The sequence below is a fragment of the Hydra vulgaris genome, chromosome 10 (genome assembly GCF_038396675.1).
Source record: "Hydra vulgaris chromosome 10, alternate assembly HydraT2T_AEP".
Classification (NCBI taxonomy): domain Eukaryota; kingdom Metazoa; phylum Cnidaria; class Hydrozoa; order Anthoathecata; family Hydridae; genus Hydra; species Hydra vulgaris.
In genome coordinates this window covers 33,026,806-33,046,529 of record NC_088929.1, presented here as the reverse complement: position 1 = coordinate 33,046,529, position 19,724 = coordinate 33,026,806, and the positions used below count along the sequence as shown (strand labels likewise).

Below are 19,724 nucleotides of genomic sequence, written 5' to 3'. Positions count from 1 at the left end.
ATTATGTGAGTTAGATATTTTCCCCAAATAACAAGTCCCTTTTTTAGCAAGCATTTAGGTAATACAGCATTAGCAAATTATAAGTCCTATCTTCCTTACTTGGCTCAAACATTTTTAACATTGCTCAAACATTAGCATTAGCAAATTATAAGTCCTATCTTCCTTACTTGGCTCAAACATTTTAAACTTGGCTCAAACATTTTTAAACGTTTTTAACGGAAACTACTGAACCTTTAAAGATTTGTATTTCAAAGTTAAGACTTGCGCCACTTATGCAAAATGGGATCAATTATTGATCACATTTGATTAGATTGATTAATGCAAACTATGTCATCGTAAAAATCCCATCTTTAAAAGATAAAAATATTTTTAATGAGTTAAGAAAACATATTCCTAAAGTATATTACACGTAGTACAATTAAATATCACTTATGTTAAGTAATTTTTATTATAAATAAAACTAAGAGAAATTTATTCATTTTTTATTCGTTCATATTCAGGTTTGATAAAAAAAAAAAGAGAGAGATATTATAAAAAAATAGAAAGAAATTATGTTTTCTAAGTTTATGAACTAGCTTTTAAAAAAATATTGTTTTGTATTGAAAATTTTTAGATTCAACTTTTTTCGACGTTTTTAATGTAAAACTATCGTGCTGTTGTCAGCAAAAAAAAGTTTTTTATGTCAACAAACGTGTTATTATTAAACGAGAAAATTAGCTAAAAAAATTTTACTCCGTTGCTAAGTGATTCTAAAATTAGTTCGACAAATAGCATTGTTACACAATTTCCTAAAACAAAAGTTTTTCACGTTATTTCAGGAATCATTTTAGTTGTCGATTTACACCAGAAACACCTTTTTTTAAAAGACCAAACTATAAACTTTGGAACTTTAAAATGGTGGTAAGTTTAAAAAAGTTTTTTTTTAATATTTGGCAAGACTTTTTACAACAAAATAAAAAATAACTTAAGTAAAATAAACTTTTTAAGTAAAAACAAATTAATTAATAGCTTTAAACTCCTTGAGTTCAAATATTTTACAATTTTTAATGTTTTACCCGCATATTATTTCAATTTTTATAATTTTTAAAAACATTTATCACCAAAATTCTTACAAAGTTATCAAAGCACATTAGAAAATATTAATGTTGTTTTACATTCCCTCAATAATTTTTAAGAACAGAAACGAATGCATATGAGTTGTCGTGAGCAATCGCATATAAACGAGTGTTATTGCTTAAATTCGTTTATTTTTAGAGTAAAAAAATTGCACAAAAAAAAATTCAAACTTTTGTTTTTATATATACCTCTGTATATATTGCACAAAGAAGCTGAAATTCGTACATAAAATATCACATCCCCCTTATGCAGTCTTCTAAAATATTACATCCCCCAACGTAATTTATACAATATGCAAACTATTAGTATTTGGTATCTAAAATATCTAATCCCCCCTTACATCCTCTTAGCTTACAACACTGCTCAAGTCTAAAATTTAATTATTTTTTGTTCACGAAACATATTTTTGGTTCATAAAAATTTTTTTTTGAAAAAAAAATATTCTTCATTAACAAAAAATATTATTTAGATTTTTGACTTGAGCGGTGTTGTAAGCTAAGAGACGATATATATATTATATATAATTCTAAACTTTCAATTTGAATAAAGTCTTTATCATCAGTGCAAAAAGGATAATAATTATTATTTTTTACTTTTTCTCTTTTCATTCTTATGTTGTAAACTGCTGCTTTGATTGTTTGAAATGTACCAATCATTAAATAAATATAATTATTAAATAACAATAATAGTTTGCACGCATAATATATTAGTTTTTATTACTGCATATATATATATATAAATATTACTGCACATATAACCCGCACATATAACCTGCACAGCAACTTACTGCTAGAGAAGTTATTTAAATAACATAATTCTTGGATGGTGCGATGTGAGCAACCTAATCATTCATTCGGTAAAAAAAAAAAAAATCAAATTTTACAAAAAATTGCTAATAAAAAAAATTGACTAATGCTTAGCATTTTTTTACTCTAAAGTGTAAATAAAATTATATAAAATAAATAGTATTAAAAATATAAGTTAAAAATATAAAGTTAGTTGATCCCTTTAGATACTGGGCTGATTAATTTGGATTTGCAATATAATGTTAAAACCAAGCTTTAAAAATAACGTTTTTTTTTGTTTTATATAGAGCGCTTCTGATCTGCATTGGATTTTTAGCGTCCCCGTTGGTATCACAATAGCAGTACTTGGATTGTTAGGAAATACTGTATCAATTATTGTTTGGAAAAAACTGATTGACTTAAAGCTGCGTCAAAACCAATCAACCGGGATTTATCTGATTGTTTTAGGAGTCTGTGATAGTGGACTACTCATATTTTTCTTACTTTCTGACAGTCTACCCGCAGCGTTTCCATTTTTGAAAAAAAACTCTTATCATTATGCTGCTTTCTTTTGCTGGATCGCTTTTCCCTTTTTTTTCATATTTTTAATAGCTAGTATTTGGTTGGTTGTGGGTGTGACCTTGAATAGGTTTTTTATGATTGCACTCCCTGTGAAAGTAAAGATGCTGTATACCCCTGTCCGTACATACATAGGAATTTTTGTGCTACTTGCATTTTCTATTCTTATAAACATCCCACATTTTTTTAATTTCAAACCGCTAGAAGAAGATAGTAAATGGAAAGTTGAAAAAACGTTATATGGAAAGAGTAAATCAGCTGATAATTATGAGTTTTGGCTTCATTGCATATTTCTAGTTTTGGCGCCTTGGATTTGCATTGCTGTTCTAAATTCAATCATTTTATATAAACTTTCAAAGCAAGCTGAAATATCAAGGAATACTAAAAACAGCCAGAAATACGGTAAAATATATTTTTTTGAATATTTTAGCTCAATTAAAAATCATTGTAAACCTACTTTAAATGCTCGAATTAGCGCGCCCTGTCAAATTGACCTCTCTCTTCCTTTATGTAATAGGAGACTCTTTTGAAGAAAATATGTAAGAATAACAAAAATTCGTGTTTTTTTGTAAGCACCCGTCTATAAACGGTACTATAGATAACTAGATCTAGTATCAGCAACTCATCTAAAAATAAAACTCTTTATCTGAAGATTTACGGTATTTTTACACTTACATAACAATAATAAAATAAAATCTGCTCTAATAAAACAGACACATTTAAAAATTTTCATTTTTTAAAATGGTTTTCTGTTTTTATTTTTTTTAACTAATAGCGTACGTAGTAGCTAAAAAACAATTTCAACATCAACAATGTTTTGACAACAAATTATACTGCCGTGCTAAATAAAATAGTTGTATCTTCATCTAAGCAAAATTTTGGGATATCAGCTAAACAGGTTTAGAATATTACTGCTCCGTTATAGAAATAACCGTTGAAATGTTTTGAAAATAAGCAAAATAACAGTCCACGTCACTTGCTTTGTTTATTTGGTACTTATTAGGATTTACTGTATTTTTGCTTTTAGTTTCATAAAAATTATGTTTATTTTCTTAATTTCAAAAGCTCATTTTGATTGTTAAATATGGGCCATACTGTTATTTTACAAAGAATAATGGTACAAAACCACATTATATAACTGCAATAAATAAAAGTTAGATAATATTTTCGTCATTTGAACTCCTAAATTAAAACTCATTTCACTATTTAAACATGAAATGGAACTTTTGTAAAGAAACTTTCCTAAATAATTTTTTCGTTTTTAATCTCATTTTAAATCAAATGCTAAAACGATAGATTTATTTTGGTAGTCGGTAAAATGCGAACTGCAAACCGCGAACTGCGAACCTGTAAAATGCGAACTTTTTTTGCGAATCAGACATTATATTTTAATGATCACTACAGTTAAGACATTTAAAAAAACGTTTGCATATAAATTTTTTCATTTAATTTAATATAATGGAATTTGATACAATTTATTTAAGTTAGATTGTACTTCTTTTAAATCAAATATAGTTTGTGTTTCTGCTGGAAGTCCGTAAAAAGTATAAAAAATAAACAATTCAACGGCAAACAGAAATAACAAATATTACATCATTATCAACCAATAGGACCATGGCTCGCACATTTTACCGACTACCATTTATTTTTTAAAGCTTTGCGCAATATTGCGCAACTTAAGTTGTTAGTTAACATAAGTTGCGCAATATATTAATGTTATGTAATTTTATTTAAAAAATTGGGATTCATTGTTCCAACCAATGATCGCCGTTGTAAACACAACAGTAATATATATACTATTTGATGTTCGGCCGAATATTGCAAACTTTTCGGCCGTATACCGAATACCGAAAAACATGGCAAAAACCAATCAGAAATAGATTATATTACTATAACTAATACAATAAACAGAATAATCAATTATAAATGTATACATATATAAGATTTTATTAATCACCAAAATTATTTATTTAAAACAAGTTTAATACTCGAAATCTATCGGTGATAAATTATGATAAGTAAAAACATTTTCCTCAGCATTTATTGATAGGAAGCGATTCCGCTTTTCCTCGTAAACTACACCTACTTCCGAAAATAGCCACTTGCTATCCCCCCTGCAAAGTGAAGAGGATAAATAAATTTTAACAAATTCTGTTAGGTTTGGATATTGGTTTGCATTATCTGAACAGCATCTGTAAAGGCCTGTTTTCCAATTTAGGCGAACAGTTTTCATGAATAAGTCAATTTCATTTGCTGGTGAACTTTTCTGTTTGACATCTTCATCAGATGAATCGTTATTGGTGCTACTAGACGCTTCAAAACTTTTATTTAGAAATTCTAAAATAATTTTTTCTAAAATAATTTTAAAATAATTTCTCATTTAAAATTAATAATTTAAAAATAAATTCTAAAATAATTTTTTATTTTGCTCTTTGTGTTTTTACCATTTCTTCAATTAAGTAATATATTTTATTGATTTCGTTATTATCCCAAAACAATTTCTTTTCAGCTGACTCTTTCAGAGTTAACAATTTCTTTGTTAACATACATGTTACTGATGGTATCTTATGAGTCGGTTTAAATGAGTGAACCCTCAATTTTGCTCCCTCTTTCCGGGGAGCTCCATTTAACTTTGCGTACTGCTCAGAATGCTTATTTTGGTGTTACAAAAAAGTTGTTGCTGGAAATAAAAAAGAGTACTTAGATCTAGATTAATTAAAGTACCTACTGAGCAAAAGAACTATGATTAAAAAAAGTATTAGAGTAAATAATTTGTTTTGTTAAAACATATTATTTTAGTTTATAAGATACGTAATAGTTTTACTCGCTTTACTTCCATCTCGACCACGTGAGTTCTTGCTTTTACGCAGCAAACAAACCACCAGTTTATTGTTTTCCCTGCAAATTTCATAATATTTCCAAATAGGTAATTTTTTATTAAAAGATGCCATCGACAAAGCAAACAAAAATTTAAAATAAAACAACTTTTGTTACTTAGTGTAGTTTTTTGCAAGCAAAACAACAATCAAATGCAAAGTCTTTTATACTCACTAAATTTACTTTAAATAGTATTTAAAAGATAATTAATTGTTAATATATTTATATGGTTTTTAATAACAATATTTGAGGTCTGTAATTTAGAATAAATTATCAAATTTGTAAATAAATGAATTGAATTTAGTAAACTCAATTCGTTTATTTACAAATTCTAGTGATAATATAAGTTATAAATACATTAACAATTATTATTAACCGCAAATAACGCAATTGCCACTAAGTGCTCTAAAGCTTTCACTCTAGAATTACACTTATTATGCATATATCTTACGTAACAGACTGTAAGAAATATAACCTATAAGGAACAAAATTTGATGTAACAAATAGTCAGCAAATAACATGCTCAAACACGCAAATAAAATAAATACGCATAATTACCCGTAGCGTGATTACGGTATTCACTTTACTAATACAGGTTGGAAACCCGCGAAATTTTAAATGTGTTACCGAATATTCGGTGGCCAAATATTCGGCTATTAGGCGGAGAGTCAGGCCTAATATTCGGTATTCGTCAAAATCACTATTCGTGGCATCTCTAAATTATATATTCACACATACACACACGCATACAATTTGAGTAAAAATTAAATAAGAAACAAAAAAATAAAATAAGTAGCACACTACTAAATAAAATTCTAAAATAAAATAAAAATCTAAATATACTAAATAACTAAATATACTAAATAACTAAATATACTAAATAACTAAATATACTAAATAACTAAATATACTAAATAACTAAATATACTAAATAAAAGTCTAAAGTCTTTCACCTGACTTTGAAAAAATGTCAATGGCTCTTTCAACATCTCGAAAAATTTCTTGATATATGGATATTAAAACTAGTTAAAATTAGAACATTAAAAAGAGTTAGAGACTCAATCATATTACGTCTGGATTATGTTTTTAGCCTACGTGTAACTGAAATACTTCTTCGCATTCACAAGTTGTTAATGGAATTGTTTCTAATATTAAAAGCGATGTCCTAATATTTTGAAAACCTCTCGTGTTAATGGCCTTTAAAGTACCAGCAACAGTTGAAGGAATATTTGACTGGTTTTTCTTAAATAATTCTCATAAATCTAACTCAGCATGTATTAAAGTAAAATGAGGCATATCAGATTTCCATGGTTTTTTACTTGCATTCTGGACAGTACAGTTAAAGGAACTGCTGCTAGACCTTTTGTTTTTGATTTCTAATGACAGACTTTTTAGATTAGTTATTTTAAAACACTGCTGTGATATGCAAAACACTGTGTGAACTTTGATATGTCACATGATAAAACACGTGATGTGTCAAAAAGATTAAATTTGAAGAGTTCCATTTAAAAATTGCATTAAAAAAATATGTTTTGTTATAACATAACTTACAGTAAAAGAGAAATCTGTTATTAATCTTAAAAAAGAATATTAAAAGAATTTACTTTCATGTAAAACACAACTTTTCTCATGTTTTTTAAAACTCTTGATGAGGCTTGGAAACTAAATTTAATTTTCCAGACTTATTTGGAATACTAACACCTAGCAAAGTACAAGGAAGACAGTAAGCTCCTTTTATTCTAGCTTCTTTGCTAGAATAAGCCGAGAAAACAGTCTGAGCCATCCAACTTTAAATGATCTTTTAGTCAATTTTAAATTGGATTTTGGCATGTGTTGCAGAATTAACTTTTTCTGTGAAAGAAAATCATCAGAAATTGTTTTTTTATTTATTTCAGTTTTAGGACTAATAAAGTCTAAAGGATAAGTAGCATCGTTTTTTATAGCCAAATTTTTATTATCACATGAAATTAATTTTGGACTTTTTAATTATTGGTACAAAATGGTTAGGTGACCAGATATTAGTATTTTGCATTACTGACATAGTATCAGTATTACACCATAAAATATTTAACATATTTTGGTTTTTAATAGAACAAATTGGGAAAAGAATTCTATTAAAAAAAAAAGTTTTTCGAATTTTCCTAAGCCAAAATTAGGATAAATTGATCTAATAGGAACATTTAAAACTGACGACAAAGCAGTTAGAAATAAAAACGAAGAAAACTTGTTAGCTTGGCAGTTGATCAATACTTTTATTTTAATAATTTCAGAAGCTGATTTACTGTTAATTAATTTAAATTGATCTGAACATTCAAAAGAAACACAGGCTACTAGCACATTGGAAAGGTTAGAAAAGTTATTGTTTTCAACCTGTTTAACAAAAAGAGAGTACCTTGCATACCAGGAAACTTTTTTAAACAATTCAATCGAAGTTAGAAGCCTCAATATGTTAACTATTTTCAGAGACGAATTGCTTAAAAGAGAAGCTGAACTGTACCGGCAATTTTTATCTTTAAATGACCTTGAATAATAAAAAGTATAATAAAACAAGCTCGGTTTATATTATTTTCTAGTTGGAAATATGAAACACCATTAATTTTAGCATTAGGGTTTTACCTTAAAGCAACATAACCTTTACTATCTTCTTGATTAGGGATATAACAATTCATTTCAGAGTTTCCAAAAGACTGAGTATATGGCTGTACTGGACACTTGTTATTTAAGGTGGTACAACACCAAATATTTTCTTAAAATTGAAAAAAAAAGTGAATTTTTGATATTTCGCTTATTTGACAGGCAATTTATTGTAAACTAATAATATAAAAAGCTTATTCTCAACTTATTTTTTAATTTTTCGATAAATTAACTAAGTAAAAAAAGTTTATATAGGAATGACAAGAATATTTAATTTTCTTTTGCGTTTTTCTACGTTTTTAAATTTTGCAAAACATCGTCTGAAACATGATATCTTGTGAAGCAGAAGTGAAAATCACTTGTGAAGCAGAAGTGAAAATCACTTCAAATTTTCAGATAATGTTTATTTTATACTATTTTCGAGGGAACGACATTTCGAAATTTTTGAAGTTTGCTCCAATCTTTTTTTTAATTGATTTTAAGGTCTAAAAAAGTTTTTTTTTTTTACTTGATGTATTAAAATTGATATAATTTAAATATAAATTGATATAATAAAAATGAAAATCTTAAAATCTAAATGTTAATACCTTACCTGACATGTCTAGAACATAAGTAAAAAATTTCAATGATGTTGTGTTAATATATTTCAAGTTATCGTGTTTTGAATGGACCCATTAAAATGAATGTTTTTCGATAAATTCAGGGCAAAGGAATCGAGGCAAAGCAAAATGAAGTATAAAATAGCATTCTAAATTAATGCAATTTTTATTGATATAAAATTCATCTTCTTTTTTTTTAAGTTTGAACATTTTAGAATATTTGGCGGTGTACCGCCAAATATTCTAAAATGTTTTGATTGAGGCAAATGAGGCTCATTTGCCTCAATTATAAAATGATTATAATTGAGGCAAATGAGGCCATAGCCTCAGGCCCCACAATTTAAGGGGCCCCAAAATTTAATTTTTTAGAAGAAAAAAATTACATATTAACATATATTATTTTCTTTATACAATTTCTCTGCAACCTTCAAAAACAAAAGCCATATTGTCTAATTATACGAATTTGTTGCCTTACAAGGTTATCACTTCTCAAGGAAGCCATGCAAAAGAAAAAATAATTTTAAACTTAGCTCAAAAATAATCTGGCGTTAGCATTTTTTCTTGTGATTCAATTCATTCAAAGGAAGTGTGTAAGTATTTTATTTAGGCAATCACAAAAGTTTTTTGAAGTAAAACATTACTATCATACAATGAGTGTTGTTTTACATGAAAATTTTGTTTTGAAACGTTGTTTGTACGTCGTTTGATGTACGTTTGTGTAACATAAATAAAATTAGGTTTGGCGATGTTTGGTTTCAGTTAGTATTTCTTTTTATTGCACGTTTTAAATGGCTAAGTAATGTTCGGTTTCAGTCGGACTTATAAAAGCGGTGCTGCAAAGCGAAAAAAAGCTTCAGAAAAAAGTGAAAGAGAAGAAAATATATTAAAGAAGACCACCAAACTTGATACTTTTTTCACAAAGTCAAGAATAATGGATAATGCAGTTCCATTAATAGAATCGCAGTCTCATTAAGAACCAAACAACAACATAGATACTTTGTTACATACTAATGATTTGGTTGCTGTCATGCAAATTAATAATCAAACAGACGAAGAACATCAGGACACATATCGAACCGATATATGATTGTGGAAAAGTGCTTCTAAAGATGTTCAAGAGTACTTCATCAGGAAAGTAATGCTGAAAGTCAAAACATAACTGATAATTTTGAAAAGTCAAAACAGGTATATGATAATCCAAATTGGATTCGTTATTGTTTATCTGCATTATTCGCACAGATACCTCCAACCGTACCTGGATTTGTTATTCCCCAACAAATGGAAAGATACACTGTTTTATTTGTAAGCTTCTCTCATCTACTCAAACAGATTTATGTCATGGTTTCAATTATTAGAAGAATGCCAAACGCGCCATTGAAATGCATGAGAAGAGGCCGTGCCACTTAGTAGCAACTTTGCCTTACATAGAGCAATCGCGATTGGCTGGAAGGGTTGATATCATTCATAAAGAAGGAGTTAAGAGCCAAACGAATTTTTGGATCAGTTTTGGAGTGCGTGGTATATGCTATTAAGTTTTTGGCTGCAAAGGGTTAGCCGTTTCAAAGTCATGTAGAATAGTTTGGTTCACATGAAAATGGTAATTACTTGGGTATTTTCGAGGTAGTGGCAAAGTATGATCCATTTTAAGTAATGCATATAGAAAAAAAAGGAATCGCAGGGCAGCTAAATGTGTCATACTTCAGGGGAAATGGGTCAAGCAGTGCTAACTTTTATAGTTAATGAAATGAAGGAAGCAAAATATTACAGTGTTTCAATTGACTCAACACCTTATACATCCAACGCTGACCAATTGTCTGTTATCGTTTGGTATGTAAATAAAACTGTGCCTACAGAAAGGTTCCTAAAGTTTATTAATTTACAAACCCATACTGGTCTAGAAGTAGCAAGAGTACTGGTGTCTTATTTAGATGATAATGGTATAAATATGATAACTGTTGTGATCAGACCTATTACAATGCCTCAAGTATGTCTGTTCGATATAATGGAGTTCAAGCAAATGCTCGAACGGTGAATCCACTCGCTATATTTATACCGTGTTTTGCACATTCATTACATTTAGTAGGAAGCAGTGCTGTTGATTGTTGTCCAGCTGCTGTGAAATATTTTTATTTTGTTCAAAATGTATACAAGTTTTTTAGTGCATTAACACATCGCTGACATATTCTTCTCGTCAATTTGAGTAAACACGTACCGGTACCAAAGCGACTTTCTGATACACGTTGGTCCAGTCATGCAAATGCAACACAAGCACTCTCAAAGAGCTACAAGGACTTTTGCTCAACTCTTAGTGCAATTTCAAAAGATAATGAAGAGAAAGCTGTTACTAGGCAGGAGGCTGTTGGTATTTTCAATCGGTTTAATATGTTAGAAACTGGAATTTTATCTGCGTTTTTGGATACAATTCTTCAGAGAATGCAAGCTTCTGCAGAGTTCAACACTGGATGTAAATACTGCTGTATTTCTATTGCATTCTTTGAGAGATTTTATAGAATCACTGCGCACAGAGCTCAGCCAAAATTGAGGAGCAAGACATGATGTTAAGTAAAATAAAGATTTATAACGAAGATAGTAGCAGAAAGAAAAAAAGGAAAGTTCAGTTCGACGAAGGATTAGTCAAGGGTGAGTGCTCTGGGAACTCGGGTCGGACCAAATTCAGAAAAAACCTATTTCTCCTCATTCTCGACAAACTTACCAATGCTCTAATTCAACGTGCAGATGCGTATTCTGATGTTTGTCGCAAATTTGGTTTTTTGACCAATTTAACTTATTTATCCCCTGACACAATAAAGAAACAAATTGAAAATGTCAGGATGGCTTACAGTGGAGACATTGAAATAGGTTTAAAAGATGAAATGGTTCATTTTTCTGCCTATCTAAAAATTCAATTCGCCAAATTTGCAGAACAATATAAGGACGAAGATCACAATAAAGAGTTATTTATTTACAAGTTAATAATAGACCATGGACTGGAGGAAGCATTTCCCAATGTCGAAATTACATTTCATATTTATTTGAGTCTGATGGTGTCCAATTGTAAAGGAGAAAGAATTTTTTCTAAACTAAGTAGAATTAAGAATAAACTGAGATCAACAATGACACATAATAGAATAAATAATCTGTCGCTGATGTCAATTGAGCGTGAAATTTTGAATGAAATAAATTTCGATGAAGTAGTAAAAACATTTGCTATAAAGAAAGCAAGAAAAATGATAACAGAGGGAAACTTAAGAACTAACTTAATTTTGGAATTCTCTATAATATTGTAGTCTAAAATAAACGATACACCATGGATAAAAATAACGACAAATATAGCAACGTCCAGGTATTAAACTAATTTACTTTATAAAAGCCCCGCGGAATTATTGGCTACAGGCCCCTTGTGTAGTTAATCCGCCACTGGCCGAAGTTGAAATAGAAATTGGACTTTCAATTAAATTCGGTAACATTAACAAAATTTCATTTAACTTTCAGTTAAATTTGAAAGCTATTATTCATCACTTATTAAATCTTATTTATCGCTTTCATAAAATAAAGGTAAAAAACAGGTGAATATTTAACCTAATATTCCTCACAATTTTTTTCCTTTATAAAATTGGCATTCAACATTTTTAAATAAACGTTGGTAATGTTCTTTTCTTCATATTCGTTCAAAACAATTAGGAGTTACAAAGATTCCATAACTTAAATTCTGATTGTTACTGAATTTTTAGATTTTTTATTTCGACACAAATTGTTTTTTGTATGCATATTTTTTTTAAATAAATTTAAAATTACTTTGCTTTTTTTGTTCTTTGGCATGTTTTGAATTATGGTTAATTACATGCAAAAAAAGTAATAATTTTAGTTTATGATTATACGCAACCGTGGCGCAATGATTTTGAGCGCTTGCCTTAGAAGCAAGAAACCTAGGATTAGAAGCAAGCTCTGAGCATATTTCGCACCATCGGTAAGGAAGGAGGTTTGAACTTCCTAGTTAAATACTTTTCTGGTGTACTCCTTGACAAAACCGTTAAGTCTTCTTGGGGCACCTAAAAAATAAAAAAATAAAAATTTTATAAAATTTGTAAAAGTTTAAAAAAAAATTCTCTTTTAATTAAATGTGCTTTTAAAATCCAAATTCGTCTTTCAGTTAAATTCAGTGTACTCATATGGTCTAAGTTTGTCTTTCATTTAAATTAGAGTCTTAAAAAGTCGACTTCGCCGGTCCTTAATAAAATCAAATAAAATCGAATAATTTTTTTCGAGATCAAATAAAATCGAATAATTTTTTTCGAGTTTAAAACAAATTTTTTATTTTTTGTGAATATCAGATTTTAATTTCTACTTTAACTTTTTATTAAGAAAAAAAAGTAAAAAAGAGATACACTTGAATTTAACAGTGGAAAAAGACTGATGCACGCACTTCAGTGGTGACACCCTAGATCCGCCCCTGGAGTTGATATGTAGTTTTTAAGCATTTAAAGTTTATTATTACATTATAACACTCTAAATTACAACTAAATTTAAAATTACTATCTTTTATTAAAATTCTTCAAAGTACAAAAAGCTACTGTATATATATATATATATATATATATATATATATAAGTTTTGTGTAATATTCAGCTTAATCAGCATTTTTCATAGATGTCAAAAAAATCTTGAAGACACTTGATTGCTCGTTCCACACACTGACTTGTTCTGGGATTCTCCAGTCTCAATGGTTCCTTATTCCAAAACTTTGTCACTGAGTTTAACGCTTTTTTGTAACCATGCAAGCTGAAAATCATCTGCATTGTACATTTGATCAGTAAACCAATGGTCCGCTTATCTTTAAGAGATGAATCTACAAGTGTTTAGTTCTGAGTCTCTTCTCTCTGGCAGAAGAATAAATGCAAAAAAAACTAGTATTGCCTGGGAATTCCGTCTTGCATTATTTAAACTAGGTATTTTCTGAACTTTACTTAAGGAAATATTCCAGATTCTTCAAAAAAGCAGAATAAGTGAGTTAAATGAAATTTATAAGTTAAATCAAAATTTCATATCGTCACGCTAACCTGCTTTTTTATAATAACTTCTTTATCATTCTTGAAATTCTTCTTGAGCTGTTCGTAGATCTTTACAAATTTCGGGGTAAACGGATATTCATTATAAGGAGACATCTTGTTTCCTCCAAGTTCTTCATCCATTACTACGCGAAGGACTCAGTCGAGAACATAATGTTAACATCAAGTGAATTGTGGTTCTTCCAGTTTCTTTTTCAGTAAAGCATCTTTGTAACTGCCTGACAATCCCTTTTCTTTTTTTTCAGTGTTTACATTCGTAATGTCCGCTACAATCATCTTTATACTTTTCTGTAAATTGTATTCATCGAGAACAACTTTTATATCTTTAACAACAGTACTTACTTTTCCGTCTGGTAGATCTAGTACTGGTAACTTAACTTATCTTTGTTTATTCTTTAAAATTAACACTTGATATTCTTGGTGACTAGTAATCAGCAAGAATATCAAGTAATAATTATAATAATAATAAAACTAAAAGCTTCTTTAATTGTTAATCTAAATATAGTAGACTGTGAAAGTGTCTGAATGTCGATCCCATCGTGAGATAACTGTCGACAAATCGTTGCTGCTTTGCTGTTTTATAAATTTGAAGATGTTACTAATTTAGCTGCAGTTTCGGTTTTGCTGTAGTTCTTGCTGGTACTTGTGGACTGTTCTTCTGAATCTTCAGAGTCTTGATATTCTGCCTCAGACTCGGATTTGAAAGTTGAAGTTGTTGTTGTTAGCGTTACTTTTGTTAAAGTAGGCTTCAAGGACATTTTTTTTCTTTTGGATGAATGGAAAGGGGCGGATCCAGCATTTTTTGGTGTTTGAGGTAATTTGCAGACATGGATATCCAAACATCTATATGCTTATACTTACGTCAAATTTGGATGGTTTGCAAAAAAGTTGAGATGATTAGAGCCTGGGAACAAAAAAGCCCCAAAATATTTGCCACCCCCACCGCCTTTTGCCCTAATTTTGAAAGCAACAAGTTGATAAAATATTTTTTTTACTATTCTTAACTAGACTTATATTCATCAATAAATTTAAAATGTCATTGTATAATTTCTCAGCGTTCAAAATTTATGACCTTTGAGTTTGAGGGAGCAACAAATTTTAGATGGTCATAATTTCTGAACGCTGAGAGATTATACTATGAAATTTAAAATTTATCAATGAATATAAGTCTAGTTGAAATAAGTTATAAGACATCAAAACAGCATCGTACTTCCTAATTTTTCTTTTATGTGATATTTCGGTCTAATTTGTATAGACCGTTACAAAAAGTATTAAAAATCATCATAATGTAAAAAGAGATCTATAAATAGAGCTTCATCTATCAGAATATGTAAATTATATAAGTATTTGATTATATAAGAGTTTGATGTAAATTATATAAGTATTTGATTATATAAGAGTTTGATGAAATTTTTGTAAAGTAAAAGGCCTTTTAGTCACTTTAAAACAATTTTAAAATGAATTTTGAAACTAATTTAAAACTTTTTATATTTTAGACGTTAAACAAGTTTTGATTGCTTTAAAAATTATTGTCTTAGATTGTCTTTTATTCTGAATATAATAGTTATTATTGCCTCCTCTCCAAAACCTGTTCTTAGTGCCCCATTTAAAAAAAAAAATTTCCACTAGATTTAACTAAAAAAAAATAATTCTTAAATTTCCAAAGCGCCCCTAAGTTTGCCTAATGGGCCTCTTAAATTCGTTCAATAAATTCGTTTGATAATTCGTTTAAATTCGCACCTAATGGGCCTCATAAATTCGTTAAAAGAGCTATTAAATCTTACTGAATGATTTAATGATGGCTCAATCACTAAATGTAATTAAAACGAAATATACTTTTTTCCATTGTTTCCTTGATCGAGATAAAGTTCCTTTAAAACCTCCAATACTTTGTATTGCCAATCAGGACATAAAAGAAAAATCAGATTGAAACTTTTTAGCGTACTTCTTGATGAAAATCTAATCGGGAGAGATCACATACTGAGTCTCAAAAATAAAATCTCAAGGAACATTGGCCTACTTTGTAGAGCAAAACTTTTTTTAAATCAATTTTGTTAAAGCTTTTGTATTTCTCGTTCAATCATTGACATCTTAACGCAAACATTGGTTGGGGCAGTACAAATAAAAATAAAATAAAAAACTATTTAATAAACAAAAACATGCAATCAGAATCATTTCAAATATAGTATGTTTTACACATTCCAAAGCATTATTTGTTAATTCAAATAATAATGAATGTACCAAATAAATATCTATCATCTTCTTATATTTATGTTCAAAATTAATAAAAACATGTCTCCTAAAATAGTTTTCAAGCTATTCAAAATAAATTATAACAGATATCTAACCAGATTCTAAAATAAAAATTGAATTCAACCCAAAAGTTATTATGCGGCGACTGAATTTTCAATTTCTACTAGAAGTTTCGAGAAATTTCGACAATTTCTGCCAAAATTATGGAATAAAATAATAACTAGTGAGCTTAAAATAACGCTTAATAAGCTTAAGGACAAATTGAGACAAAATATACTGAGGAACGCACAGCTCCACAAAAATTGGACGATGGATGAATGGAAACAAGTACTCTGGACCGATGAGTCAAAATTTGAAGTTTTCGGAAATAAGCGAAAAGTTTACGTTAGAAGATCTACTGAAGAAAAAATGCTAACTCAATGTCTGGTTCCAACAGTAAAACATGGTGAAGGCTCTATATTTGCATAAAATCGATGGTATAATGAGAGCAGAACATTATAGAGATATCCTGGAAACAAGTGCAATCCCTTCGGGACTTCGATTAATCAGAGATAATTTTATTCTGATTCATGATAATGACCCTAAACAAACTGCATTATTATGTAGAAATTATTTAGAATCAAAAAAAGCTGAAAATGTATTACGTGTAATGACCTGGCCTCCCTAAAGCCCAGATCTCAACCCCATTGAGTTACTATGGGATGAACTGGATAGAAAAATTAGAACTGTATGTCCAACATCAAAATCTCATTTATGGAACATTATAGAACAGGAATGGAATAATATTCAAAAAGAAACAATTAGAAAATTAATTGAATGAATGCCGAGAATAGTTAAAGCAGTTATTAAATCAAAGGGTGGTTTTTTTGACGAAAAAAAAAATTTAATTATTATAATGGTTTTTGTACATTTTTATTACATAAAACTGACTAATAATATATTTTATATTGAAAATGTATAAAAAATATAATTTTTATTAATATAAATTGAAAATTCTATAACGTAATTATATATTAATTTTGCTTTTTCGAAAAAATCTCCACTGTCCTAACTTCCGTGAGCGGCAGTGTATATATATATATATATATACATATATATATATATATATATATATATATATATATATATATATATATATATATATATATATATATATATATATATATATATATATATATATATATATATATATATATATATATATATTGTAGTCAGTTTTTTGACGAAGTTAGTCAAATTGTAGACATATTTTTTTAGAGACCAAGTCAAGTAAAATGCGTAATCGCGAAAATCAAATGACACGAACCTTATTGGTTATTACATTCTCGTTTCTCGTTTTACTTGCTTGGCAATGCATTTCACAATGTTTTTGGATGCAGTGGGAATACAAAAAAAAGGAGCACTCTCGTGTTTGGGAAATGGTAGATAAAAACTTTGCTTTTGGAAAATTGGGCGTTGTTATAAACTCATCAATAAACTGCATTTTGTATTGCTTGACAGGAACAATGTTCAGAAAAGAATTCAAGAAAGTTTTTTGCTTTAAAATATCTATTAAAGGCAAGTTGTTAGAATCCATAAAAGAAAGGAGTTCATCATTTGGGTTTAGTTCTACAACTAAAGTTACAACAATAATTGAAAATTGTGAAACAAGCAAGGTTTAATCAAGTTCTTTTGTTTGAAAATTATTTAACGCGTGACATAATGATGACGCCTCAACTTACATTGAAGTTGCACGTGACGACGTTCATTTATGTGTTTTTCTTTTAACTATAAATTTAAAAAAATTTTGAACTTATACTTAGCTAAATAAATAAAAAATGCGTCAATTTTTGTAAGTTTTAAACATGTTTTGAAACATTTATAAGAAATTTAAATATGGAGAACTTTTTTGTTGTTATATAAAAAAATTAAGTCTACTTTATATGTAAACATACTTTGTAAATACATATAAATGCAGTTGTAATATGTAAATGGAGATAAAATATTGAAAAATATTTTGTAAATTTATTGATTTAGATTAAATTTTTTTCTGGCTTTGTGTATTAAATTATTAATTTTAACAGTTTCTTTATTATTAACACTTCATAAAATATTTTCAATATATCCTGACCCCTTTATACAGATTTTGATATTTTTAAAAAGTTAAAAATAAATTTGAAACAATTAGAATACAGAATTTTAACACCCTTAAAAGGTTCAATATAAAGTAAACTACAATGATTTTTTCTCTCACAGTTGTTACTTTTTTGAAATGTTCCTGGGATTTTTTATAGTATTTGATGAACTTTATAGCTCTTGCATTCATTTTGTATTGTTCGCGGAATTTTGTATGGTTCTCAATATTAGGTACAAAAAAAAAGCTACATTATAGCAAATAATGTAAAGCTAGCATACGTTGGAAAATGAAAAATTCGGATTAGTTGGGTTGTATACATTGGATCAACGTTAGACTATATACATAAGATCAACGTTAAGTCTAGATCGTAAAAGCTTTACGACCTTTTTACATACGTTGGACCTGCGCATATGTAGCAACGCAAGCTGTTTTCAGTTCCGATGGTATAAATCTTTCATTGATATAATTGCTAAGCACATTGAAATGACATGAGAATAACGTTAGTTTTGCATCAGCAATTATTTTTCAAATGTAGACTCAATGAAGTCTCACCCAGCTATATTTGCTTGCTGGGTAAAAGTTCATATAATTTTTTATTTTATATTTTTTTCTCAAAGAAAATATTTTAAACACAGTCACCTTGCTAATTATAATATATAATCCAACTCAATTTTCGAATTTTCATTTGCTTATAAACTTTTGAGCTATACATACATTTTAAGGCAACGTAGTTCGTTTTAAATTCTAGTCACCCTTTAACACTATCCAAACAGTATTTAAAATAAACTTTTTACGTCAAAGGAATACCGTAAGATGGGGTAATATTGGCCTTTTGATGATAACTTTTGGCAGGAAGTTGGAAACAGTTGTAATGTACTGTATTTCGAAAATATGATTGGGATATTGGCAGTTTATGCTACAACTTTTAGGTGGTTGTAATTGCACAAACATTTAATATTTGACGAACATGTAACATCATTATTCACCACCTCTGCAGTATTGTTCCATCTTGGTTATGAAGAAGTTTTTAATTTTGTTGTCTTCCTACTCTTACTTGTGAAAGCCAACTCAAAAAACACAACATAAACAACTTAACAAAGGGAATTTTCGGCTCGTTAGTGCGTATATATTTTATTTTAGTAAGTTGTTAAAAGTATTCTTAGTATATAAACTTAATTACTTTTGTTGTTTACAAACTGACCTTGTTTTTATTGTTTAGTAAAACTTTAGCCAAATTTTGGGGTATTTTTGGCCCAAGATCGTTGCTGGGCCAAAGTTAAGTATTTTGATTTTTAGACATCTATTTTTTTTAATTTATGCACACATAAATTTTAAACTTGTTGAAACTATAACTTTTTTGCTACCGCAAGCCGTTGACAATAGTTGTTGTTACTTTATTAATTTTGAACACAAATTATTTATCTGGTTTATTAAGTTTGGCTGTGGGCTTTTAATATTTATTTCATTTTTTAATATTTATTTCAAAATAATGAATTTTATAATCACAAAATGCAAAATATTTTTTTGCATTTTGTGATTATAAAATTCATTATTTTGCAAATTTTATTTTCAGTTTTACAAAAAATTTGTAAAACTGCAGTATGTATTGAAAGAGATAATGAATTGGCAAGACTTTTTTTTGTTGCTTCAGAGTAAACGCCGAGAAACTAGAAAAAATGTTTTGGATTAGAAGCTATGC

General features: G+C 28.5%; 1 protein-coding gene across 1 annotated transcript; it reads left to right on the top strand.

The window, feature by feature from the left end:
* The first annotated feature begins 739 nt into the window (after positions 1 to 739).
* On the top strand, positions 740 to 17,943 carry LOC100215960 (G-protein coupled receptor daf-37). The gene is made up of 3 exons (XM_065807838.1): positions 740 to 900; positions 2,210 to 2,882; positions 17,167 to 17,943. The coding sequence occupies exons 1-3, from the start codon at positions 895 to 897 to the stop codon at positions 17,568 to 17,570; spliced, it is 1,083 nt and encodes a 360-aa protein (XP_065663910.1). The 5' UTR covers positions 740 to 894; the 3' UTR covers positions 17,571 to 17,943.
* The last annotated feature ends 1,781 nt before the right edge of the window (positions 17,944 to 19,724 follow it).

Bases quoted from the DNA above. Each gene is read 5' to 3' on its own strand.
- LOC100215960 (XM_065807838.1), top strand. The intron at 2,883-17,166 runs GTAAAATATATT...ATATTTTTTTAG, and splicing joins TAAAAACAGCCAGAAATACG to AGACCAAGTCAAGTAAAATG.